Source organism: Bombina bombina, chromosome 1 (genome assembly GCF_027579735.1).
Source record: "Bombina bombina isolate aBomBom1 chromosome 1, aBomBom1.pri, whole genome shotgun sequence".
NCBI classification, from domain to species: domain Eukaryota; kingdom Metazoa; phylum Chordata; class Amphibia; order Anura; family Bombinatoridae; genus Bombina; species Bombina bombina.
In genome coordinates, this window is record NC_069499.1 from 852,310,380 (window position 1) to 852,337,046 (window position 26,667).

The following is a 26,667-nucleotide window of genomic DNA, read 5'->3' on the forward strand; positions in this document are numbered from 1 at the left end:
TAACAATGAATAAACATCTTAACCAAACTAAACACAAATTCTAAACACATTCTAAACCCAATCCCAATTGACTTAAGGATTCTATAAATATGCCGTCCCCCGCATATATCTATATATATATATATATATATATATAGATTAGTTAATTATATATCTGCTACCCAATGACACAAAATAAACATGTTAATGCATTAATTAATCCATAGGCTTGATAAAGCTCAGCTAAAAACAGCTTTCATATTCCCAGGAGATACGGGTAGAGCTAAATTGCAATGTAAATGAATTGTAACTATTGTGTGTAGATCCTTTTGTAAGTGATGTACAATACATATTGTGGGCCACGTTACCGGGGCCAGCTACGGTATACATAAGATATCCATAGCAGAGTAATGAAACTTTTGAAATCAAGACACTATTTTTCAGCAGTACATACAGATATTGCGGAATCTTTGATCTGCTGATGTTCATTTGGATTTTGTCAATTGGGGTATAACTCTAAAATAATAAAACTATAGCAAACCACAAACCCAACCATACCTCACAACATTCAACAGGCAAATTTACAGGGTGGGGTTAATTTATGGATGTTGGGTGCCCTACAGCTAAACTGTAGGCTGGGTGACATGGGGGTACAATGCTGCTGATGCATATAGGTTAGTGTGCATCAAGATTTAGAGGTGTTAGATACTCAACCCTTGTGCAATAGCTAGAGGATAAGCAAGGAGTCAACATAAGAATTAACCTTGTATATGTTTCCAAGATGCAACGTGGGATTATTGGAGAAGCAGTAAGGATCCCTCCCTGATCCGAAGCTGTATGGCAACCCAAAATAGAATCCTGTTAGAGATAGACTGTATTACTGTATTATGTGGGTACATCACATAAGTAGCAGGGTTTTTTTTGGAGAACTTAATTAAACCAAGCCCGAATCAATCTGATCAATGAGAGTAACAGAGTGTAAAGCAAATAGACAAGTAAGCGGTGTATAAGATGCAAGATCCCCTCTGAGTTTAGTGGTAATTTGACATGGAAGCAGTCAATTCTTACTGCATAGGATGGTTCAAAGCATGATGCGTCTAACTTCACAAGGTTCTCTGGAAGGATAACAGCGATAATGACAAACATTTTGAAAGTTAGACAGTGAGCTCAAAAGCACAGTGCTGTTAAGGTTGACCGAGTGTAGTGAGGTCATGGTTAACAGATATTTATGCCTCGGTTGAGCAAGCACAACACTCCTTAAATAATAAAAATAAATGGTAAATGCAGTGGTGCAAGTAGAAGCGAGTGTAAATCCCCCATTACATTACACGGTACCCCCAAGGTAGTTAACAATAAAAACTGCAAAACAACCAAAACCAAACATAAGTGTAGCAACCATACATACACAGCCTAGTCAGATTTAAAACAGATTAGAGCCCTTGCTAGTTAGCAGGCCCACATATTTGATGAGATGAGGCAAGTACAAGTGGGTATTCAAAGCTGCTGAACATTATGCATAACATATACCGGGGTATCAGCCCATACAGTTATTTGATACTTAGTCAGTTGGTACATAAGGCTGTAACATTATAGAGATCAGCTGCGCCTCAAAGGATATGTATACATGCAGTAATATAGATATATATGAGTCAGCTAGGGGCTGCTTCTAGTGGTAGTGTACATATAACAACCAGAACATTTTCTTATGGGTCTTTTGGGGCGATGCAGTGGCTGTCCCCTTATGTCATGATTACATGAATACAGTTCAGCCAACACCTTTAGCGCTAAAGTATTTTGTACTAGTTTGCCATAAATCAGAACCAGTCCATCTCACAGGCCCCAATGAATTGTCAGACCGCAAAAGAGCAACAGGGTTTTCCGAAGCGAGTTGCATGCTTCTCATATTTGAGCTGAGCCATAACTGGGACCTGTCACGGTTGCTGCAACCATTGGATGCCGTTTGTGGCCCGAGACATTCGGGCCGGGTGGGTTCCAGCTTCCACAGCTGGGACAGTAGCAGAGTGCTTCTAGGTAATGTGGATGGCTGTGGGTCAGGGACCTGCTGCGTATGCTGATGTTGTGTGACCAGCGGAAGTCCTGCCTGTCCGGTAGTCCGGTCCACTTCATGTGCTGAGAAGCCTTCAGGGTAAGAGTATCGCTGGCCCGTTACAGAGAAGATCTGCGGCACCTGCTTTGCATTACAGCAAGCTCCGCATTCATGTGAGGTGAGCCCCGAAGATCCACCACTAACAACCTGGGTAGCGTGAAAGTATGGGTCAGAATGTAGACCGCATAGCCACGTGGTGTCTGAGGCACAGTCCCGCAGTGGTGGCCATTGAGCTTCAAAGGTACAATTGCAGATATTAAATGAAGGTGTCTGCAGAGCTAAGGATTCCTGCTGCCATCTTCTAGGTCCGCCCACCGGAAGTCTCCAGAGTGTATTTTTATCTATCTTTTGACTAGATGTTGATATAAGTACTTCTAAAGCCTTATTTCTGCCTTTGCTTCTGGGTGCAGTAATTTTTGGATTAACAAACGATATTAAGTTAAATTTGGGAATAATTTAACTTTTTTGTGCATTTTGGAAAAATTGTTCACTTTTTCTTTTCTTAAAGGCACAGTACATGTTTTTTCTAATGTTTATTTTATGCTATAAATTAGTGTTTAAGCGACTTTTGTGGTATTACTAGTCTGTTCAACATGTCTGACATTGAGGTTTCTCATTGTTCTATGTGTTTAGAAGCTATTGTGCAACCCCCTCTAACATTGTGTAACTTTTGTACTGAAAGGGCTTTACAATGTAAAAAGCATATTTTAAATAAAGTAAGTGTGCCTAGGGATGATTCTCAGTCTGAAGATAATCAGGATATGCCATCCAATTCTCCCCAAGTGTCACAACCTTTTATGCCCACACAAGCGACGCCTAGTACTTCTAGGGCGTCTAATTCCTTTACTCTGCAGGAGATGGCTGCAGTTATGTCTACTACCCTTACAGAGGTATTGTCTAAATTACCAGTGTTGCAGGGTAAGCGCAGTAGGTCAAGTATTGATGTAAATACTGAATCCTCTGATGCTTTATTAGCTATTTCCGATGTTACCTCACAGTGCTCTGAGTTGGGGATCAGGGAATTACTGTCTGAGGGTGAAATTTCTGATTCAGGGAATGTTTTGCCTCAGACAGACTCGAATGCTATGTCAATTAAATTTAAGCTTGAACACCTCCGCCTGTTGCTTAGGGAGGTTTTAGCGACTCTGGATGATTGTGATCCTATTGTGATTCCTCCAGAGAAATTGTGTAAAATGGATAAATATTTGGAGGTTCCTACTTACACTGATGTTTTTCCGGTTCCTAAGAGAATTTCGGAAATTATTAGTAAGACTCCATTAGATGACATTCTAGATGGAATTAAGGCTCTTAAGCTAGCTAATTCTTTTATTAGTGATGCCGCTTTTCAAATTGCTAAATTAGTGGCAAAAAATGCAGGATTTGCTATTTTAGCACGTAGAGCATTGTGGCTCAAATGTTGGTCTGCTGATGTGTCATCAAAACATAAGCTTTTAGCTATTCCCTTTGAAGGAAGACCCTTTTTGGGCCAGAATTGAAGGAGATCATTTCTGATATTACAGGAGGTAAGGGCCATGCCCTACCTCAGGATAGGTATCAATTGGAATTCAAGGATTTTCTCCCAAGAGGGAGATTTCGTCTTTCAAAATTATCTGCAAACGAGATAGAGAGAGGCGTTCTTACGCTGTGTAAAAGACCTTTTTACTATGGGAGTAATCTGTCCTGTTCTAAAATTGGAACAGGGACAGGGGTTTTACTCAAACCTATTTGTGGTCCCCAGAAAAGTGGGAACGTTCAGACCCATTTTGGACCTCAAGTGTCTAAACAGATTTCTAAGAGTTCCATCATTCAAGATAGACAATTCGAACAATTTTGCCAATGATCCAGGAGGGTCAATATATGACTACCGTGGATTTGAAGGATGCTTACCTTCATATTCCAATCCACAAAGATCATCATCGGTTTCCAAGGTTTGCCTTCTTAGACAAACATTATCAGTTTGTGGCTCTTCCTTTCGGGTTGGCCACAGCACCCAGAATCTTCACAAAGGTTCTAGGGTCTCTTTTGGCGGTTCTCAGACCGCAAGAGATAGCAGTGGCGCCTTATCTGGACTATATTCTGATTCAGGCGTCAACATATCATCTGACAAAATCTCACACAGTGTTGTCTTTTCTGAGAACTCACGGCTGGAAGGTGAACATGGAGAAGAGTTCACTTGTTCCACAGACAAGGGTTCCTTTCTTGGGAACTTTATAGACTCAGTAGCCATGAAAGTATTTCTGACGGAGGTCAGAAAATCAAAGATTTTGAATGCTTGCCGAGCATTTCTGTCCATTCCTCGGCCATCAGTGGCTCAGTGTATGGAGGTAATCGGATTAATGGTAGCGGCAATGGACATCGTTCCATTTGCTCGCTTTCATCTCAGACCACTGCAGCTGTGCATGCTCGGTCAGTGGAATGGGGATTATGCTGATTTATCTCCAAAGATAATTCTGGATCAAGAGACCAGAAACTCTCTTCTTTGGTGGTTGTCGCCAGATCATCTGTCCCAGACCCTTGTGGGTGATAATGACAACAGATGCCAGCCTTCTGGGCTGGGGTGCAGTTTGGAACTCCCTGAAGGCTCAGGGTGTTTGGACTCAGGTGGTGTCTCTACTTCCAATCAATATTCTGGAACTGAGAGTAATATTCAATGCGCTTCAGGTGTGGCCTCAGTTGGCTTCGGCCAAATTCATCAGATTCCAGTCGGACAACATAACGACTGTGGCATATGTCAATCATCAGGGGGAACAAGGAGTTCCTTAGCGATGATAGAAGTATCCAAGATAATCAGTTTGGCAGAGGCCCACTCTTGTCATCTATCAGCGATCTACATCCCAGTGGTAGAGAACTGGGAAGCAGATTTTCTAAGTCAACAGACTTTTCGTCCGGGGGAGTGGGAACTTCACACGGAGGTATTTGCCTCATTGATTCTCAGATGGTGCAGACTGGAATTGGATTTGATGGCATTTCGTCAGAATGGTAAGCTTCCAAGATACGGATCCCGGCCAAGGCCGAAATGATAGATGCCTTGGCAGTACCTTGGTTGTTCAGCCTAGCTTATGTGTTTCTGCCGTTTCCTCTCCTCACACGTGTGATTGCTCGAATCAAACAGGAGAGAGCTTCAGTGATCCTGATAGTGCCTGCGTGGCCACGCAGGACTTGGTATGCGGATCTAGTGGACATGTCCTCTCTGCCACCGTGGAAACTTCCGTTGAGACAGGACATTCTCATTCAAGGTCCTTTCCAACATCCAAATCTAATTTCTCTGCAACTGACTGCGTGGAGATTGAACGCTTGATTTTATCGAAGCAAGGATTCTCTGATTCAGTTATCAATACTTTGATACAGGCTAGAAAGCCTGTCACTAGAAAGATCTATCATAAGATATGGCATAAATACTCCATGAGTAACCACACCAATAAAGTTAGGATTCCTAGGATTTTGTCTTTTCTCCAAGAAGGATTGGAGAAAGGGTTATCAGCAAGTTCCTTAAAGGGACAAATTTCAGCTTTGTCAATTCTGTTTCACAAACGTTTGGCAAATGTTTCAGATGTTCAGCCTTTTTGTCAGGCTCTATCTAGAATTAAGCCTGTATCTAGACCTATTACTTATTATTTGAATTTAGTTCTTTGAGTTCTGCAAGGGGTTCTGTTTGAACCTATGCATTCCATAAATATTAAACTATTATCTTTGAAAGTTCTATTTTTGTTTGCTATTTTTTCTGCTCGAAGAGTTTCTGAGCTTTCAGCATTACAGTGTTACATTCTCATATTTCATTCTGATAAGGTGGTTTTACGTACCAAACCTGGGTTCCTTCCTAAGGTTGTTTTGAATAAGAATATTAATCAGGAAATTGTTGTTCCTTCCTTGTGTCCTAATCCTTCTAAGAAGGCGCGTCTGTTACATAACTTGGACGTGGTCCGTGCCTTAAAGTTTTACTTACAGGCAACTAAGGATTTCTGTCAATCATCTTCATTATTCATTGTTTATTCTGGAAAGCGTAGGGGTCAGAAAGCTAAGGCTACCTCTTTCTTTTTGGCTGAGAAATATCATCCGCCTGGCATATGAGACTACTGGACAGCAGCCTCCTGAAAGAATTACGGCTCATTCTACTAGGGCTGTGGCTTCCACATGGGCTTTTAAAAACGATGCATCTGTGGAACAGATTTGTAAGGCTGCGACTTGGTCGTCCCTTCACACTTTTTCCAAATTTTCCAAATTTGATAATTTTGCTTCTTCTGAGGTTATCTTTGGGAGAGAGGTTCTTCAAGCAGTGGTGCCTTCCGTTTAGGTTCCTGTCTTGTCCCTCCCTGTCATCCGTGTCCTATTGATTTGGTATTGGTTTCCCACAAGTAAGGATGAAATCCGTGGACTCGTCATATCTTTGTAAAAGAAAACTAAATTTATGCTTACCTGATAAATTACTTTCTTTTATGATATGACGAGTCCACGGCCCTCCCTGTTATTTTAAGACAGGTTTATTTTATTTTTTATAAACTTCAGTCACCTCTGCACCTTTTTAGCCTTTCCTTTTCTCTTCCTATAACTTTCGGCCAAATGACTGAGGGTGGAGGGGAAGGGGAGGGGCTATATATACAGCTCTGCTGTGGTTCTCTTTGCCACTTCCTGTTAGCATGAGGTTAATATCCCACAAGTAAGGATGAAATCCGTGGACTCATCATATCGTAAAAGAAAGTAATTTATCAAGTAAGCATAAATTTAGTTTTCTCTGCAGCTGACTGCTTGGAGATTGAACGCTTGATTTTATCTAAGCGGGGGTTCTCTGATTCGGTCATTGAAACCTTGATTCAGGCACGTAAGCCTATCACTAGAAAGAGTTACCATAAGATATGGCGTAAATATCTTTATTGGTGCGAATCTAAGGGCTACTCATGGAGTTGAGTTAGGATTCCCAGGATTTTATCATTTCTCCAAGAAGGATTTCTAGAAAGGGTTGTCAGCAAGTTCCTTAAAGGGACAAATTTGTCGATTTTACTACACAAGCGTTTGGCAGATGTTACAGATGTTCAGTCTTTTTTTCAGGCTCTGACTAGAATCAAGCCTGTGTTTAGACCAATTGCTCCACCCTGGAGTTTGACTTCAGTTCGTAATGTTCTTCAAGGGGTTCCGTTTGAACCCATGCATTCCATAGATATTAAGTTGTTATCTTGGAAGGTTTTATTTTTGGTTGCTATTTCTTCTGCTCGCAGAGTTTCTGAGCTTTCAGCGTTGCAATGTGTCTCTCCTTATCTTATTTTCCATTCTGATAAGGTGGTTTTACGTACTAAACCTGGTTTTCTTCCTAAGGTTGTTTCTATTAAGAATCTTAATCAGGAAATTGTTGTTCCTTCATTGTGTCCTAATCCTTCTTCTATGAAGGAGCGTTTGTTGCATAACTTGGACGTGGTCTGTGCCCTGAAGTTTTACTTACAGGCGACTAAAGAATTTCGTCAATCATCTTCTTTATTTATTGTTTTTTCTGGGAAGCTACGGCTACCTCTCTTTCTTTTTGGCTGAAGAGTATCATCCGTCTGGCATATGAGACTGCTGGCCAGCAGCCTCCTGAAAGAATTACGGCTCATTCCACTAGGGCTGTGGCTTCTTCATGGGCATTTAAAAACGATCCTTCTGTTGAACAGATTTGCAAGGCTGCAACTTGGTCGTCTCTTCATCCTTTTTCCAAATTTTACAAATTTGATACTTTTGATTCATCTGTGGCTATTTTTGGGAGAAAGGTTCTTCAAGCAGTGGTGCCTTCTGTTTAGGTTCCTGTCTTGTCCCACCCTTTCATCAGTGTCCTATAGCTTTGGTATTGTATCCCATAAGTAAGGATGAAATCCGTGGACTCGTCATATCTTGTAAAAGAAAAGGAAATTTATGCTTACCTGATAAATTTATTTATTTTACGATATGACGAGTCCATGGCCCACCCTGTCATTTCTAAGACAGGTATTATTTATTTGTGTTAAACTTCAGTCACCTCTGCACCTTTGGCTTTTCCTTTCTCTTCCTAACTTCGGTTGAATGACTGGAGTGGCAGGGAAGGGAGGAGCTATATATACAGCTCTGCTGTGGTGCTCTTTGCCACTTCCTGCTGATCAGGAGGCGTAATCCCATAAGTAAAGATGAAATCCGTGGACTCGTCATATCGTAAAAGAAATACATTTATCAGGTAAATAAATTTCCTTTTTGTGTGAAATTTGGGTATATGTCATTTTAATATTATTGTGATTTGTATTGGTTAGATTTGTGCACAAATCATATTTGTTTGTAATGTATTTTAGATTTATACATGTTTTAAGTCTCCTGTCTCCATATGATACTTTAGCTTTGAACGCAACCTTATTCTATATATAACAGACTTATTTTTGTTTACCTTCAAGGGTTAATGAGGTTATATATGTTTGCTGGTATCAGCAACTGTGAGTGTCTTATCTACCATTAATGTGTTTGTTGCTTTATTAATTCTTCATGATATGTACTTTAGCAGCTCCAGTGGGTTTGAGAATAAAGTCAGACCAGGTCTGTGTGACACAGCACGCATTATACCTATCAGTTGTGCAAGGACTGGCAGATTCCTACAGGTTCACTGAAGGATACAAAGCTCAGAGCCAAATCACAGGCTGGCTCCTAGTGATGTGTATTAGGAGACAGAAACCTTTGTCAGGCATCATTATGCCTCAACGGTGCCAGAACCAGGGACATTGACGTAAATGCGTTTAAGAACTGATTTTATTGACTTTTTTGTTGCAAGGATGACAGTATAGTACATAGTTATTTATTTTTTCTTTATCTAGGGTCAGCTAAAGGAGATTCTGTTTTTAAGTGTCTTGTATTGAACAACAGGGAAGGTTTTGCTGAATTTTTTTCTACTCTACCAAATATGTACTGGTTTAAAGAGTTAAGAAATGACAGAACTTTAAAGTGAAGGTCAATTTTGATGAATTAGTGCTCGGTTTTTAATAATCCTATTAAAAACAAGGGCACTTTAATTCATCAAAATTGACCTTCACTTCATTTCTTCAAAAACTTACCTTCTGATCCTGGCAGCCGCTCCAGCACTTCCTCCGCCCGTTGCAAGCCATCCTTGCGGGTCCAAAATGACGAATCAGGCTTCCTCCAATCACGGCGTTGCTTCAGGCCAAGAATCCCCCATGGCGGAATCTGTGATTGCAGGAAGCCGGGTTTCTCATTTCTGATGTCTGCAGAGGCTTCCGACGACCGGGGGAATCGCTGAAGTGGCTGCCAGGATTAAAAGGTAAGTTTTTGAAGAAAAGAAGTGAAATGTCTATTTTGATGAATTAAACTGCCCTTGTTTTTAATAGGATTATTAAAAAACGGGCACTAATTCATCAAAATTGACCTTCACTTTAAATTGGATCTCTTTTTTACATCTTTGCCTCTCTGCACCATTCCTACCCTCCATCCAAAATCTGTCCCAATGTTCCACTACTATTTTGAAATCTTGAACTATAACTTATTTTCTTTTTTTCTGTTTTTCAGCTGCAAGACACTATTAATCTGGTAAAAAGAATTGAGAAGACAGGAGTAGCCGCCATCGCTGTTCACGGAAGGTGAAAACTTTATCAAGCAGTTCTATTCAAGTTTATAGTTCATCTAAGACTGTCACCCAGTGTAGTAGCTATAAAAGGGGTGGCTCTATAAAGTGAAACAGATGGCAATAATGGGTCAATAAATTGTTAGCAAGACACTCAGACAAATACAATATAATAAGCAAAACATATTTTACAGAGGTCTAATCGACTCCAGTGATTTCTATAAAATGTACAGCATACCTTACAATTAGAAACAAAAAAGGAGTGAGCAAAACTGTTTAAAACTTGTTTTTACCTAATTTAAGTCTATTCGGGAAGTACTTAAAGGGATATGAAACCCAAAAAAATGTATTTTGTGATTCAGACAGAGCGTACAATTTTTAAAAAGTTTCCAATTTACTTCTCTTGTCAAATTTGCTTCCTTCCCATGATATTCTTTGTTGAAGAGATACCTAGGTAGGCATCTGGAACAATACAATGCAGGAAATAGTGCTGATATCTAGTGCTCTTGCTAATGGATAATCTTGAAAACTGCTGCCACAAAATGCTCCAAAAATGGAAATGCTTCTTTGGTTACGTCTCTCCTTTTAAAAAAAATAAAAAAAAAATATCAAGAGAACAAATAAAAAATAATAATATAAGTAAATTAGAAAGTAGTTTAAAATAACCTGCTCTCTCTGAATTGTGAAAGTAAAAATGTGCGTTTAATATCCCTTTGAACACAAATGGCTTCAACCCAACCATAGTAGATCATGTTAGTGAGTATCTCGTGCATAGGTTAAATCTTGGCATAGAGAAGTTTCTCTGTATATTTTATATAAAAACATAAGCAGCTAAAATTAGGCTATAGACTTGCAGGGTCGGTAGTGCTAAAATTGCATGCTCGAGTTAGTGCATGTCATTTTTGCAATGTGATGTCCCTTTTAACCACTCCACTGCACAAATTTAAAAAGAAAAAAATGTTTTAAACACATTTAAAACAGTCATTTTGTTAACAAAATTTGCATTGTTTTGCAGCCAATACCCCTTGAAAAGCCTCTTGAGTATTCTTTAGTTTCTTCTGCTCTAGTCAGTCAGTAACAGCTCTACAAAAGCTTCTACACTGACCTAATAATCCCTGTTTTCTGGGTCGTACGAGATATACTCCAGATCTCTGTGGGTTTTTTTTGTGTGTGTGTGTGGGGGGGGGGGGGGGGTAGTGTGTGTGTGTGTGTTTTTTGTTTGTTTTTTTTAAAGAAAAAACATAATTAAAATACAAAAAAAAAGCTGGCAGAATGAAAAATGGATGATTTTTAAGTAGGCAATAACCTAGTCTTTCGGGTGTGTAGAAGAGTTCTCCTTCCAATAACTATTAAAATTTGATCTTGTCTTCTGGACAGAATAGACAAGGACATGTAGGTTTAATCTGTTCCCAACCCATACCCCCTGCATTTTTCATTTTGTCTTTGATCAAGTTTGAGTTTGGCTTCTTGGATCATCATTGGATGCATTCAGCAGTAGTGAACTGTGCACTGCCTGGAAGTCTCATTTTGTTTCCAGTTTTATTATTTCTCTATTTTCTCACTTTTTTTCTAACATATTATCCAGTTGTATTTACAAAATAGTTTTTTGAGGGTTTTATTTTTTTACCTTCATAATTCTGTTTCTATTCAGACTCATTCTTCAGATCCTGGGTGAGTAGTTATAAAGCTTTTTTGAGCAGCTTTGACTAATGTTGCTTTTTGTCTCCCTACTCCTGATTACAGTTTCCGTGACAATCAATGTGCCCTGAATTTTTTTTTTAATGTAATAATAAAGCATTGAGAAGCAAATACTTATGCCACTTTTGTATTGGGCTCATTTGGCATAAATGTGCACCGTGTTGAGAGTGCCTGTAAAAAGCAATAGTCGGAGCCTGAGATTAAAGTATTATTTGAATGCGAGATATCCTTTACAGAGGAACATGTCACATGATATCCTAATTACAAAAAAGACAATTACATTTCATTTATCAGTGTTCCGTTTATTATCCCAGCTATGTAATTTAGATACAGAAGCCAGTTCATCTTGCTTGTACAAATGCTAGCTGGTGTGCTACTGTGAGGATACAGTTTTGTTTTTAATAATATTATCAGTAAGTAATTGAAGTTTACCAAATAAAGGTTTTGTATGAATACACAATCTCCTTAATACCATTACTTAGGTATAAGGTTCCTGTGTGTATTCAGTTTTAATGGTGGATTTAGTATTTAATGACACAACTATGATTCTCTGTAGTTGTGACTGACTCATATGAATTATTTATAGACAAAGATAATTTATATATTGAGATATGAATGTTATGAATGAACTTCTCAGAAAGTAGGTTAAGATTTGGAGATTCGATATAAGTAATAAGTTTGATATGACACATAATAGAAATTGAGCAGTGAAGGCTGACGATTTCCAAATATATAAACATAGGAATTTCAGTAATGCATTACCCTTTATAAAGTTGTCCTAGCATGCTTATATACTTTATCGATGGTGCACATACCTTGAATAAGTGAAATTAGTTTCAGATACAGCGTGTCTTACTTGGATATGGTGTTTAGTTCAATGTCTAAGGAGACAGGAGAGCAGCGTCTGATGCCTGCAGCGTGTGAGCAACTCCGGCGTGCTGCGCAGTGAATACTGAGAGTCGGAGGTGACGTCAGCAATAGTCTGAGCGTCCGTTTGAATACTGGTAACGAAGAGAGATGCAGCTTGACACAGGTGCAAAAGAATAAGTGAGATTGATTTCCCATTCAACTTAGTAAATCAAGTTATAGCGAAAAGTTAAAGCCATCAAAATAAAGGCCAAAAAGTGAGCAAAGTTTTAGAAAGTGAGAGGTTGAAATTATCCTCCAATATTAAGGATTGCTCAAGGCTAATTATTCTTTAAGATATAAAGAGACAAGATGCTGTCTCAAAACACTCTTTAATAATCAAGCAATGTCTTATGGGTAAAGTGTGTTTAAATAGTCTACCTGAGGGGAGGAGAACTTGACTTAAAGGCACAGTGAAATGGTTGATGCTGACAGATCCCCCCATTCAAGAGGGCCTCCCAGCAGTCCGAGGGCCCGGCTTAAAGGGAAAGCGAACATGAAAGTCCTTCAGCAAGTCAGGTGCATTTAAATCACGGAGAGGGACCCAGGAATTTTCATCATCCCCATAGTCCTTCCAATGTACCAAGTATTCAAGGGTTCTTCTACGATACCTAGAATCCAAAATCCCATCTACTTCATAATCCAGTGGATCAGGTATAGGGAGAATGGAAAGATCAGAGGACGGAGGTGTTGTTCCCAGATAGGGTTTCACCAAGGACACATGGAACGAGGGATGTATTCTCATTGTGGCCGGTAATTTCAAAGTCACCGCATTGTCATTTATTACCCTGAGTATAGGGAAAGGTCCTATATATTGATCAGCAAGTTTTTTACTGGGTACAGGTAACCTGATATTTTTAGTTGATAACCATACCATATCTCGGGGTTTATATACCGGAGATGGTATCCTCTTTTTATCATAGTATTTCTTCTGAGCTTCTTTGGCAGAGGCCAAATGATCTTGTAGTGTGTCCATAACTTCTTTTAATGAGTCAGTATAGTTGGACACTGATGGAGAATGGGAAGAAGTTATAGTATTTGGATATGTTCGAGGATGAAAACCATAAGTTGCATAAAAGGGAGAGACTTTTGTTGAAGTATTGTTTGAATTATTATAGGCAAATTCCGCGCTTGGTAACCATTCTAACCAGTCATCCTGTTGAGATGAAATAAAACATCTCAAATACTGTTCAAGTGTCTGATTCAAACGTTCTTTTTGACCATTTGATTGGGGATGGAAAGCTGTCGTAAGTCTGAGTGTAATTTGTAAAGCTTTACATAAATATCTCCAAAATTTGGAAGTAAACTGACTTCCTCGATCAGTTACAATTGAAGCAGGTAAACCATGTAATTTAACTACATGGCTATGGAAATATTTGGCAGTGGTAGAAGCAGTTGGTATTCGTTTTAATGGGATGAAATGGGCCATCTTGGTTAAATGGTCCACTACAACCATTATGGTATTATGACCATTTGAAATTGGTAAATCTACAATAAAGTCAATTCCAATCATATCCCAAGGTTTCAAAGGTATTGGTAAAGGTGTTAAGAGACCATAGGGCTTATGATGTTCTTTCTTTTTCTTTGCACAAATGTCACAATTTATCACATAGGAATGAATGGAAGTTTTCATCTGGGGCCACCAGTATTCCCTACTTATTAGTTCAGCGGTTTTTTCAATGCCAGGATGTCCGGCTAAAGGGGAATCATGGTGTTGGTGGATAATCTGGTTCCTTAAAGTTGGTGGAACATAGATCAACCCATCTTTCATATATAATCCAGATTCAGTGTCTGGTGTACAAATAGGTGGAATTTGAGTATCCACGTTTTGTGCTTGATAAATATCAGATGTCTCTAGTATTGTTGCTGCAATGATTTTAGTTGGTGGAATTATATATGTATTAGTTTGAGACTCCTCAGTTGTCTCAAAAGAACGTGACAAAGCATCTGCTTTTTCATTTTTTGTTCCTGGAATATATGTTAGTTGGAAATTAAACCTGTCCAAGAAAAGGGCCCATCTCACCTGTCTTGATGACAGGGTTTTATTTTTCTTCAAATATTGAAGATTTTTATGATCTGTAAAAACTTGAAAAGGAATTACAGTCCCCTCCAAGAGATGACGCCAATGTTCCATTGCGGATTTCATGGCTAATAATTCCTTATCGCCTATTGAATAATTAGTTTCTGCAGTAGTTAACCGTCGTGAGTAATAAGCGATAGGATATAGTTGATTGTCATGTATATCTGGTTGCATTAATATTGCACCAATCCCAACATTTGAGGCATCCACCTCCAAGGTGTAAGGCAGATCTGGATCAGGGAGTCTCAAAATTGGTGCTGTAGTGAATTGTTGTTTCAAATTGTGAAAAGCACATTCAGCATTGGAATCCCAAACAAATCTTTGTTTTCCTGTCAATCTTGTTAGTGGCTGTACAATGGTAGAATAGTTATTGATAAACTTCCTATAGAAGTTTGAGAAACCTAGAAATCTTTGTAAGGATTTCAGGTTTGTAGGAGTTTGCCAATTGATTATGGCTGTTACCTTTTCTTGGTCCATTTGTATGCCATTGGGAGAAATTATATATCCCAAAAATTTAATAGTGTCTTTATGGAACTGACATTTTTCCATTTTGGCGTATAATTGATGTTCACGAAGTGTTGAGAGAACCCATCTTACATGTTTTCTGTGGTCCTCTATAGATTTTGAATATATGAGGATATCATCTAGGTAAACAATTACGCACACATCCATAAGTTCTTTAAAGATTTCATTTATAAAGAACTGGAATGTGGCAGGGGCGTTTGTCAAACCAAAAGGCATAACATTATATTGGAATAGGCCATATCTTGTTTTGAATGCTGTCTTCCACTCATCACCGGATTTCATACGTATTAGATTGTATGCACCTTTTAAATCTAACTTGGTGAAGATGTTTGCACCTGTTAGTCGTTCAATTATTTCCGGGATGAGTGGTAACGGATATCTGTTTTTTATCGTGACTGCGTTTAGGGCACGATAATCAATTATGGGTCTAAGTGTACCATCTTTGTTTGTAACAAAAAAAATGGAAGATGCAACTGGTGATGAAGATGGGGTTATAAAACCCTTTCTTAGGTTCTCATCTAGATATTCTCTTAGATGATTTAATTCTTTTTGTGAAAGGGGAAAAATTTTCCCTGATGGTATCTCTATCCCTGGTTTAGTGTCAATTGGGCAATCAAAATGCCTATGAGGTGGGAGAGTTTCAGCATTCTTAAGATTAAAAACATCATTGAAATCATGATATTCTTGAGGTAATGTGGAACTTATATGTGCGATATTGACATATGGGAAACATGTTTTTTGACAGTATTGTGATGTGAAAGTGATTTTATTTTGTGACCAATCTATGGTTGGATTATGTTTTTGTAACCAGGGTATACCTAGTACTATAGGGTGAATTGAAGTGGGAATAATGTCAAATGTTAGAAACTCTTTGTGCCCATCAGGTGTGATGGTTAATAAGGGTATTGTATGGTGTGTGATAGGACCCTTTAAAATTTGAGATCCGTCAATTACCCTAACAAAAACAGGAGAAGATTTCTGCAGTATTGGTATTTTATTTTGTTTAACTAAAGATTCAACAAGAAATAAGCCTTCAGCTCCAGAATCAATAATGGCTTCGTTCTGTAGTTGTTGGCTGCCCCACTGTAAAGACAATATTAATGACAGGTAGGGTATATTTTTAGATTTTTCACATGAACAATTATTTAATAACTTACCCTTCTTTTGACGGGAAAGTATAGGACATGTGGAAACATCATGGTCTTTATTTCCGCAGTAAAGGCAGAGATTGCCTAATCTTCTTCTTTGTTTTTCTTCTAAACTTAGAGGACCACGTATGGTACCTATTTCCATTGGTATGGGATTTATTTGGGTTTTTTCTTGATAAGATTGGAAATTTCTTTTGGGAGTACTTTCAAAGAAATGTTTTTCAGTCTTCCTTTCCCGGTACCTTCTATCCATAGCAATACATAACTTAATCAAAGCATCCAAACTTTCAGGAAAATCCACTCTAGATAATTCATCCTTCAAGTGTTCTGACAAACCTAGGCGGAATTGATTTTTCAGACTTACTGTATTCCACTCTGAGTCTGTTGCCCATAGTTGAAAATCTGAAATGTAATCTTCCACGGGCCTTTTTCCCTGTTTAAGGGATCTTAATCTATTTTCTGCAGTTTGTTGCTTATTAATGTCATCGTATAGTATTGCCATAGTTTGGAAGAAATTCTCAAGAGAATTTAAAATAGGATCTTCTGACTCTAGGAATCTATCTGCCCATGCTCTGGGTTCTCCAGTTAGGTAGGATATTGCTGTAAATACTTTAATTTTTTCTGATCTGTAGGTTCGTGGTTTTAAGGTAAAAAGTAATAAACATGCATTTTTATATTCACGAAATTTCGTGCGATCACCAGAAAAAGGAGTTGGGGGATTAACCTGTGGTTCAGGTGTCTCATTAGTTTTTTGACTAATAAATTCATTTATTACTTGCTTAAGACTACTATTTTCATTTTTCAATTCGGTTAGTCCTTGTGCCAATATTTCCACCTTTTGATTTAGTGTGGTGATCTGATTAGTCATTTCAATAGGATCCATGTTGTACCTAGAAATATGTGTGTGAATTTAAATATATTTTTGTGGCTTGATTATTCTGTGAGGATACAGTTTTGTTTTTAATAATATTATCAGTAAGTAATTGAAGTTTACCAAATAAAGGTTTTGTATGAATACACAATCTCCTTAATACCATTACTTAGGTATAAGGTTCCTGTGTGTATTCAGTTTTAATGGTGGATTTAGTATTTAATGACACAACTATGATTCTCTGTAGTTGTGACTGACTCATATGAATTATTTATAGACAAAGATAATTTATATATTGAGATATGAATGTTATGAATGAACTTCTCAGAAAGTAGGTTAAGATTTGGAGATTCGATATAAGTAATAAGTTTGATATGACACATAATAGAAATTGAGCAGTGAAGGCTGACGATTTCCAAATATATAAACATAGGAATTTCAGTAATGCATTACCCTTTATAAAGTTGTCCTAGCATGCTTATATACTTTATCGATGGTGCACATACCTTGAATAAGTGAAATTAGTTTCAGATACAGCGTGTCTTACTTGGATATGGTGTTTAGTTCAATGTCTAAGGAGACAGGAGAGCAGCGTCTGATGCCTGCAGCGTGTGAGCAACTCCGGCGTGCTGCGCAGTGAATACTGAGAGTCGGAGGTGACGTCAGCAATAGTCTGAGCGTCCGTTTGAATACTGGTAACGAAGAGAGATGCAGCTTGACACAGGTGCAAAAGAATAAGTGAGATTGATTTCCCATTCAACTTAGTAAATCAAGTTATAGCGAAAAGTTAAAGCCATCAAAATAAAGGCCAAAAAGTGAGCAAAGTTTTAGAAAGTGAGAGGTTGAAATTATCCTCCAATATTAAGGATTGCTCAAGGCTAATTATTCTTTAAGATATAAAGAGACAAGATGCTGTCTCAAAACACTCTTTAATAATCAAGCAATGTCTTATGGGTAAAGTGTGTTTAAATAGTCTACCTGAGGGGAGGAGAACTTGACTTAAAGGCACAGTGAAATGGTTGATGCTGACAGCTACAGCCACTGAACAGCTTAAATTTCTAGTTTTTGTTTCCCTTCATTAGAAGTATTACGGGCTGAATTGAAAAAAGCTTAAAAAGTTATTTTCTTGTCCTTAATGAATTGATGCAATTAAACCCTAGATATGGGTCATCCTCCTTAAATTGGTTGTTTACAATCTAGCATTATTTTAAGATGCATTTAATCATCCCTCTTAGCTATGTCCTCTTTAACTAACCACAGAATGTTGATCACCGGAGCTTCAAAAGAAATCTTACTGTAGATATACAACTGCAATTTATGGTTACTACATGGTTACGAATATAAAGTTTTTTTTGGGGGGGTTTTTTTTACTTCATAGCTGAATATATAGGAAATCATTTAAAGCATAAAGCTAAAACAGTGTTTTTCTCAGGACTTATTTAAAGGGATATTGGTAAAGGTGTAGTTTGGTGTCCCAAATTCAGAAGGTACCACATCCCGCCGTGGGAAATTAATGGAAGCTCGTATAAAGGAAATACTTGTGTCTTTCCTTCAGACAAACAACTTGGAAGACAAAGGACAACATGGTTCCACTGCTGGAAGATCATGTCAGACTAATCTAATTGATTTCTTTAACCGTGTAACTAAATTAATAGACCAGGGAGGAGCCGTAAATGTTGCATATCTAGCAAAGCATTTGACACCGTCCTACACAACAAACTTATTAACAAAATGTTTTGCCTTGGAGTAAATGCTAAGATTGTTAAGTGGGTAGAATGCTGGCTTAAAGATAAGCAACAGAGGGTTTCAATTAATGGAGTACATTCAAATAAGGCATCAGTTACTAGTGGTGTTCCCCAAGGGTGAGATCTTGGGCCTGTTTTGTTTAAAATGTTCATAAGTGATATTGGAAGTGGGCTTAAGGGGAAGGTTTGCTTGTTTGCTGATGATACAAAAATTTGTAACAGGGTAGATGTTCCAGGAGGGGTTGATCAAATGAACAGAGATATTAAAAAACTAGAGGACTAGTCTAATAAATGGGATCTGAAAAGTATGTATATAGGATCTAAAAACCCAAAGGCCAATTATAGTATCAATGGTACATTAGTGACTATTATTTCAGATTATTTAGAATTTGGTACCTAATGCAGCAGTTCAGCCAGTAAGGAAGCATTTTTTACAGAAAGGGTGGTGGATTCATGGAATAAACTTCCATTTGAGGTGGTAAACACAAAGACTGTAAAGAAATAAAAAAATGCCTGGGACATGCATAAGGCTATCCTAAGGAAAAAGTAACATGTAATATGGGTAGACTTGATGGGCCTTTTTGGTTCTTACCGGGGTTTTCCGGAAACCCGCCCACCCGATAAGCCGCCCATGGACGCTTATTTTAGGTGGGCGGTTATATGGGGTTAAACATTATCTGATCGGGCAAAAAGGGCTTTACCGTTCTTTTTAATCATGCGATGTCCTGTTGTCGTCGGCTAGGTCGGTCCACAGGAGAAGGCAGCATATACGCCCCGGACTCACTCCTTGAGCTTGTCTGTCCTATTACGGTACAGTGTGCTTCCTCTCCCTACATCAACCTCCCGCGTCCCCAGATGACGTCACACCCACTCGATTCTTTCCGGTCACCTGCCCCGCACTCTCAAATGGGACGGATCCTAATATATACGCCTGTGCTCTCCTTCCCCTTAGCAATCTAGGTACCGGTAGTAGAAAAGATGTTCAGAGGCACAAGGCTTCATCCATAAAACTTGCTGGTTTTAAATTGTACCATACTTTACCAATAAATTAAAGTTTTATAGATTAAGCCTGGTGCCCCTGAACATCTTTTCTACTACCTACCGTACAAACTGTGAAGCATTTTACTAACACAAACCTGTTATGTATCCTGACGACTCGAGTCACACAGGGACACAGTCTGACTGACAGTCTGCTCTGTAAATCAATGCGGCAGCCTTCCCTATGCCTGAGCCTGACACTCGAGCTCCATAGCCTACATCCGGTCAAGATCTTCACTGTATTGGTGTGCTCTATGTCAATCAAATTCATCCAACCAATCCCCTGCAGGCAGCTCACATGTTCCAATAAAATACGAATAAGTATAGCTTTGCTTGGAGTTGCAAGTTACCGGCTGGAGTCCAAATAATAAAAACATAGCATTGATCCTAGGTGGGGTGAAAATCAGGTATTATCTTAAATAAAAAATATATATTTAATCTGCTCTGCTCTGCCCAGATTGAATTACATAGGTAAAACAGTACCTATACCTATACCCCAAAATGGAGTCCAAACCGGTACCAAAACGTGTGCAAAAGTCATATACTATCAGTGACAAGTTAGATGCTGTTAAAAGAGTAAAAGAACAAGAGAGTTGGGTATTGATAGAAAACGTATACGTGAATGGTGCCAAAGGGAATCTGAACTGACAAATATCCCAGACAAGAAGAGGCACAGATCTGCAGGTGGTGGTCGAGGACCACAACATGCACATTTAGAACCTGTACTATTACAGTGGGTTAGGGAACAACGTGCAAATAAACTGATTGTTAATTATCGCCGTTTACGTGAACAGGCTTTTGTAATTGCACAAGAGCATGAAATAGAAACAGCGGAATTCAAGTGCTCTGATAAGTGGATATCAAACTTTATGAAACGTAACAAGTTATCTGTGAGAAAGGTTACACATGTAGGTCAAGCAGACAATAAAACTCTAGGAGAAAAGGCACAAATTGCACGCGGCTATTTGGACAGTATACCTTCACTAACAGCAGATTTGGAAGCTGACCACATTTACAATATGGATGAGACACCTGTATATATTGACATGTTAAGCTCTTCCACCATAGACTTTGTTGGCAATAAAAATGTGGATGCTAGCCACTGTGGTGCTACTAAAGCTCGCTTTACTGCTGTGTTATGTGTTAATGCTGCTGGCAGTGTTATAAAAACAATGATAATCCTTAAAGGTTTAAAAAAAGTTCCAAAAGTTAAGGTACCAAAAAATATTTATTTAACAGTATCTAATAAGGGATCAATGACCTATGAACTTATGCTTTTGTGGATTCAAAATGTGTTTGGACAGCGAGTGTCTCGATTATTCAACATAGAGAAATCTGTATTGTTCATGGATGAATGCTCAGCACACAAGAAGTCCGAATTGTTGGAGGCATTTCAGCGTAGGAATACAGTTGTCAAACTTATCCCTCCGAAAACAACATCCTATCTACAGCCATTATATGTAGCAATCAATGGTCCATTCAAAAAAGCACTTCGTGCTCAGTGGGAAGATTGGTTTGCCATTGGCGAAAAGGAGTATACAAACAAAGGTTATCGCAAAAAACCTTCCTATCAACACATAGTGGACTTTGTGGCTCATGCTGTAGTCAGTCTCAACAAAGAAAGCATAAGTCGTGCTTTTCAATGCTGTGGAATAGCACCCCGTGGGCAGACAGTGAAAAACGAACTGTTGAACACACGCTTAGTTGAGGTTTTATCTGTCTCTAATGAAAATGAAAGAGAAGATGATGATTATGATGATGATGATGACCACGATGCAGAAAGTGAAATTTCCAGTACCAGTACAGATGAAGATATACTTGGATTGTTCAAAAGTGATGACGAGTTGGAATTCAAAGGCTTTGAAAGTTCATGAAGATTTAATCAGACAATATGGACTATGGTACCGTATATATGTTGGTTACTTGGTTGTATTAAAAATTTTGAAAGTCAGTTTTACTTATTTGATGTTACTATAATAAAAAAAAAAAGTTCCTATTTGAGAGTTACATGAACATTTTACCAGATGCCATATGTATATTAGGTTATACTGGTATTAGGTTATATTAGAAAAATTGAAATGCCAGTTTTATTTAACATGCTGTTTTTTTATTTTAAAAAAAATGTACATGAGGTAATAAATGTACTTACTACAAGAAACTAAAGCATCCTCTTTTATTTGTTATGGCTTAGCACTTTAAAATCATTTGGAGGGGCTATCAGCATCCTACAGATTGGTATAAGTGACTACCGTATTATAGCCCTGGGCTGTTATTTGGTCCAAGAATGAAGTCCAAAAAAACAGGTTTTTCCATTTAACGGCCCTGGGCGGGTTTTCGGAAAACCCCGGTATCTTCTGTCAAATTCTATGTTTCTATGCAATGAATTTGTGCTTTGTATAGCTTTAAGGACTGGTAAACCTATACTAAATTGTATGTCGACAGTAAAGCTGTAGCTGTTCCCTCTGTTGAAATGTGCACTGTTGAATCTATCCCTTCAAGATGTGCTTGCAATTACATGTTCACTTGTTAAAGTGAAAGTAAACCCTAGTGTTGATTTACTATTGAAACAAATAAAGGGCACTTTCATTCATGAATTATAAGATACTTTTTTGGCCTGGGAGCATTCATGCTTACCAAGTGACCTCATAGACCCACAAACCAATCAGATACATCGGGGAGAGCGCTAACGCCTTGTAGTTCAAGGGGGGGGAAATGCCCCGCTGATCCTCTATCATCCACCCCAAGTGAACCTCCAGTAATGAACCCCCCAGGCATAGGCAAAAAAAGATAGTGGAGATACAAGTCTTCACCCCAAACTGATCAATCAAGTCATGCATTGGGGTAGGCGTTATTAATGCATGATCTGATTGGTCCGTGAGGCCGCTAATTGCATCTGTGCACCACACTTCTATTATTCCCGACAGTGAGGGGTTAATCATGTAACGTGCAAGGTTAATATTAGCTTTAGCTTTAACTTAGAGATTAATCAAACCACCTCCCATCCTCTGATCCCTCCCACTGTGCTCTGGTTCTATATGCAGGCAGATGCCTGGAGCTCAGGAACTCCAGCTCTTGGCTGTAACTTTACAGCTGAGACTGCTGTAGATTCCTGCAGCTCTAACGTATACTTGTATATAGATCACGAGGTACAATAGGCAAAGTACCGCACAACCTATATATACATTGTTTTGGCTTAAGGGGTTAAGACTTCTCCCCCACACATACACCCAAAAAAGGGGTTAAACATATAGTACAGCAATAGTAGATCGCTGCTGGTCTCAAGCGGAAACTGCTGCTGATCCGATCAACAGCGCTAGTCACACGACTCAGGTCTGTGACTAACGTTACTCATTGGATCAGATGAGGTTTCCTCTTGGGACTTCTACTATATTTTAAAGGATTGCTAGTCTTAAAATTATATGCATAAAGAATTATAGTATGTAATTTCTCCATTATAGTGGCCTTTTAAGTAACATTTATAAATAACAGAAAATGCATTAAAATTGCATCACACTGCCCCCACCTGTCCCTTCGTAATGTTACCCAGCTGGAAAAAAATTATGTGGAGAACACTGTAAAGGTTTGCTTACACCTGACCAAAATCTTTTTTGTCTTAGCAATAGGGGTTTTCTCCAACATAGGTGTGTCCGGTCCACGGCGTCATCCTTACTTGTGGGATATTCTCTTCCCCAACAGGAAATGGCAAAGAGCCCAGCAAAGCTGGTCACATGATCCCTCCTAGGCTCCGCCTTCCCCAGTCATTCTCTTTGCCGTTGTACAGGCAACATCTCCACGGAGATGGCTTAGAGTTTTTTTGGTGTTTAAATGTAGTTTTTATTCTTCAATCAAGAGTTTGTTATTTTAAAATAGTGCTGGTATGTACTATTTACTCTGAAACAGGAAAGAGATGAAGATTTCTGTTTGTAAGAGGAAAATGATTTTAGCAACCGTTACTAAAATCGATGGCTGTTTCCACACAGGACTGTTGAGAGGAATTAACTTCAGTTGGGGGAAACAGTGAGCAGACTTTTGCTGCTTGAGGTATGACACATTTCTAACAAGACTCGGTAATGCTGGAAGCTGTCATTTTCCCTATGGGAACCGGTAAGCCATTTTCTTAGTTTAAGTAAAAGAATAAAGGGCTTCATTAGGGCTTAAAAAACTGGTAGACATTTTTCTGGGCTAAAACGATTACTTTACTAAGTATATTTGGCAGATTATTACTTTTAATAGTTGTTAAATCTTGGGGATTGTTTTAATAAAAACGGCAGGCACTGTATTGGACACCTTTTTCACTGGGGGCCTTTTCTAGTCATAGACAGAGCCTCATTTTCGCTCCTCTAATGCGCAGTTGTTTTTGGAAAGCATGGCATGCAGATGCATGTGTGAGGAGCTAAGAACCACTGAAAAAGCTTATAGAAGGCATCATTTGGTATCGTATTCCCCTCTGGGCTTGGTTGGGTCTCAGCAAAGCAGATACCTGGGACTGTATAGGGGTTAAATGTAAAAACGGCTCCGGTTCCGTTATTTTAAGGGTTAAAGCTTTCAAATTTGGTGTGCAATACTTTTAAGGCTTTAAGTTACTGTGGTGAAATTTTGGTGAAATTTGAACAATTCCTTCATACTTTTTCACATATTCAGTAATAAAGTGTGTTCAGTTTGAAATTTAAAGGGACAGTAACGGTTTTATTGTAAAACGTTTTTTGTGCTTTGTTGACAAGTTTAAGCCTGTTTAACATGTCTGAACCATCAGATAACGATGTTCTATATGTATGAAAGCCAATGTGTCTCCCCATTTAAATATATGTGATATATTTGTGTCATAATGTCCAAACAAAGTAGGGATAATAATGCCATAGATATGATATTGCCCAAGATGATTCCTCTAATGAGGGGAGTAAGCATGGTACTGCATCATCCCCTTCTGTGTCTACACCAGTTTTGCCCACACAAGAGGCCCCTAGTACATCTAGTGCGCCAATACTTATTACCATACAACAATTAATGGCTGTAATGGATAATTCTATTGCATGCATTTTTTTTCAAAATGCCTACTTATCAGAGAAAGCGTGATTGCTCTGTTTTAAACACTGAAGAGCAAGAGGACGCTGATGATATCTGTTCTGACATACCCTCACACCTATCTGAAGGGGCCAGGAGGGAGGTTTTGTCTGAGGGAGAAATTTCAGATTCAGGGAAAATTTCTCAACAAGCAGAACCTGATATTGTAACTTTTAAATTTAAATTTCAACATCTCCACGCACTACTTAAGGAGGTATTATCTACTCTGGATGATTGTGACAATTTGGTCATTCCAGAGAAATTAGGTAAGATGGACAAGTTCCTAGAGGTTCCGGTGCCCCCCGATGTTTTTCCTATACCCAAGCGGGTGGCGGACATAGTAAATAAGGAGTGGGAAAGGCCCGGCATACCTTTTGTCCTCCCCCTATATTTAAGAAATTAGTTCCTATAGTCGACCCCAGAAAGGACTTATAGCATACAGTCCCCAAGGTCGAGGGGGCGGTTTCTACTCTAAACAAACGCACTTCTATTCCTATAGAAGATAGTTGTGCTTTCAAGATCCTATGGATTAAAGGTTAGAGGGTTTGCTTAAAAAGATGTTTGTTCAGCAAGGTTACCTTCTACAACCAATTTCATGCATTGTTCCTGTCACTACAGCTGCGTGTTTCTGGTTCGAAGAACTAGAAAAGTCGCTCAATAAAGAATCTTCGTACGAGGAGGTTTTGGACAGAGTTCAAGCTCTTAAATTGGCTAACTCTTTTTTATTTTAGATGCCGCTTTGCAATTAGCTAGATTAGCGGCGAATAATTCAGGGTTTGCTATCGTGGCGCGCAGAGCGCTTTTGCTTAACATCCCTTTCAAGGGTAAAACACTGTTTGGCCCTGACTTGAAAGAGATTATTTCAGACATCACTGGGGGAAAGGGCCACGCCCTTCCTCTGGATAGGTCTTTTAAGGCTAAAAAGAAGCCAAATTTTCGTCCCTTTCGCAGAAACGGACCAGCCTCAAATTCTACACCCTCTAAGCAAGAGGGTAATACTTCTCAAACCAAGCCAGCCTGGAGGCCGATGCAAGGCTGGAACAAGGGTAAGCAGGCCAAGTCACCTGCCACTGCTACCAAAACAGCATGAAGTGTTGGCCCCCGATCTGGGAAGGATCTGGTGGGGGGCAGACTTTCTCTCTTTGCTCAGGCTGGGGCAAGAGATGTTCAGGATCCTTGGGCGCTAGAAATAGTTTCTCAAGGTTATCTCCTGGAGTTCAGGGAACTACCCCCAAGGGGAAGGTTCCACGGGTCTCAATTATCTTCGAACAGGCATTCTTACACTGTGTAGAAGACCTGTTAAGCATGGGAGTGATTCATCCTGTTCCATTAGGAGAACAAGGGATGGGTTTTTACCCCAACCTGTTCATAATTCCCAAAAAAGAGGGAACATTCAGACCTATTTTAGATCTCAAGATTCTAAACAAGTTTCTAAGGGTTTCATCATTCAAAATGGAAACCATTCGAACGATCCTTCCTACCATCCAGGAAGGTCAATTCATGACCACGGTGGACTTAAAGGATGCGTACCTACGTATTCCTATCCACAAGGAACATTTTCGGTTCCTAAGGTTCGCCTTTCTGGACAAGCATTACCTGTGGCACTTCCATTCGGATTAGCCACTGCTCCAAGGATTTTCACAAGGGTACTAGGGTCCCTTCTAGCGGTGCTAAGACCAAGGGGCATTGCAGTAGTACCTTACTTGGACGAGATCCTGATTCAAGTGTCGTCTCTGTCAAAAGCAAGGGCTCATACGGACATTGTCCTAGCCTTTCTCAGATCTCACAGGTGGAAAGTGAACATAGAAAAAAGTTCTCTGTCCCCGTCAACAAGAGTTCCCTTCTTGGGAACAATAATAGTTTCCTTAGAAATGAAGGTTTTTCTGACAGAGGCCAGAAAATCAAAACTTCTAAGCTCTTGTCAGGTACTTCATTCTGTTCTTCTTCCTTC

At 39.0% G+C, this 26,667-nt stretch overlaps 1 protein-coding gene across 2 annotated transcripts in view; it reads left to right on the top strand.

Moving 5' to 3' along the window:
- Positions 1-26,667, top strand: part of DUS2 (dihydrouridine synthase 2) — a 438,383-nt gene that overhangs the window by 325,209 nt on the left and 86,507 nt on the right. For both annotated transcript variants that reach the window (XM_053699495.1, XM_053699494.1), the window contains exon 9: positions 9,590-9,660. In XM_053699495.1, coding sequence (XP_053555470.1) covers positions 9,590-9,660 — 71 coding nt within the window. The remainder of the gene's footprint in view (positions 1-9,589; positions 9,661-26,667) is intronic.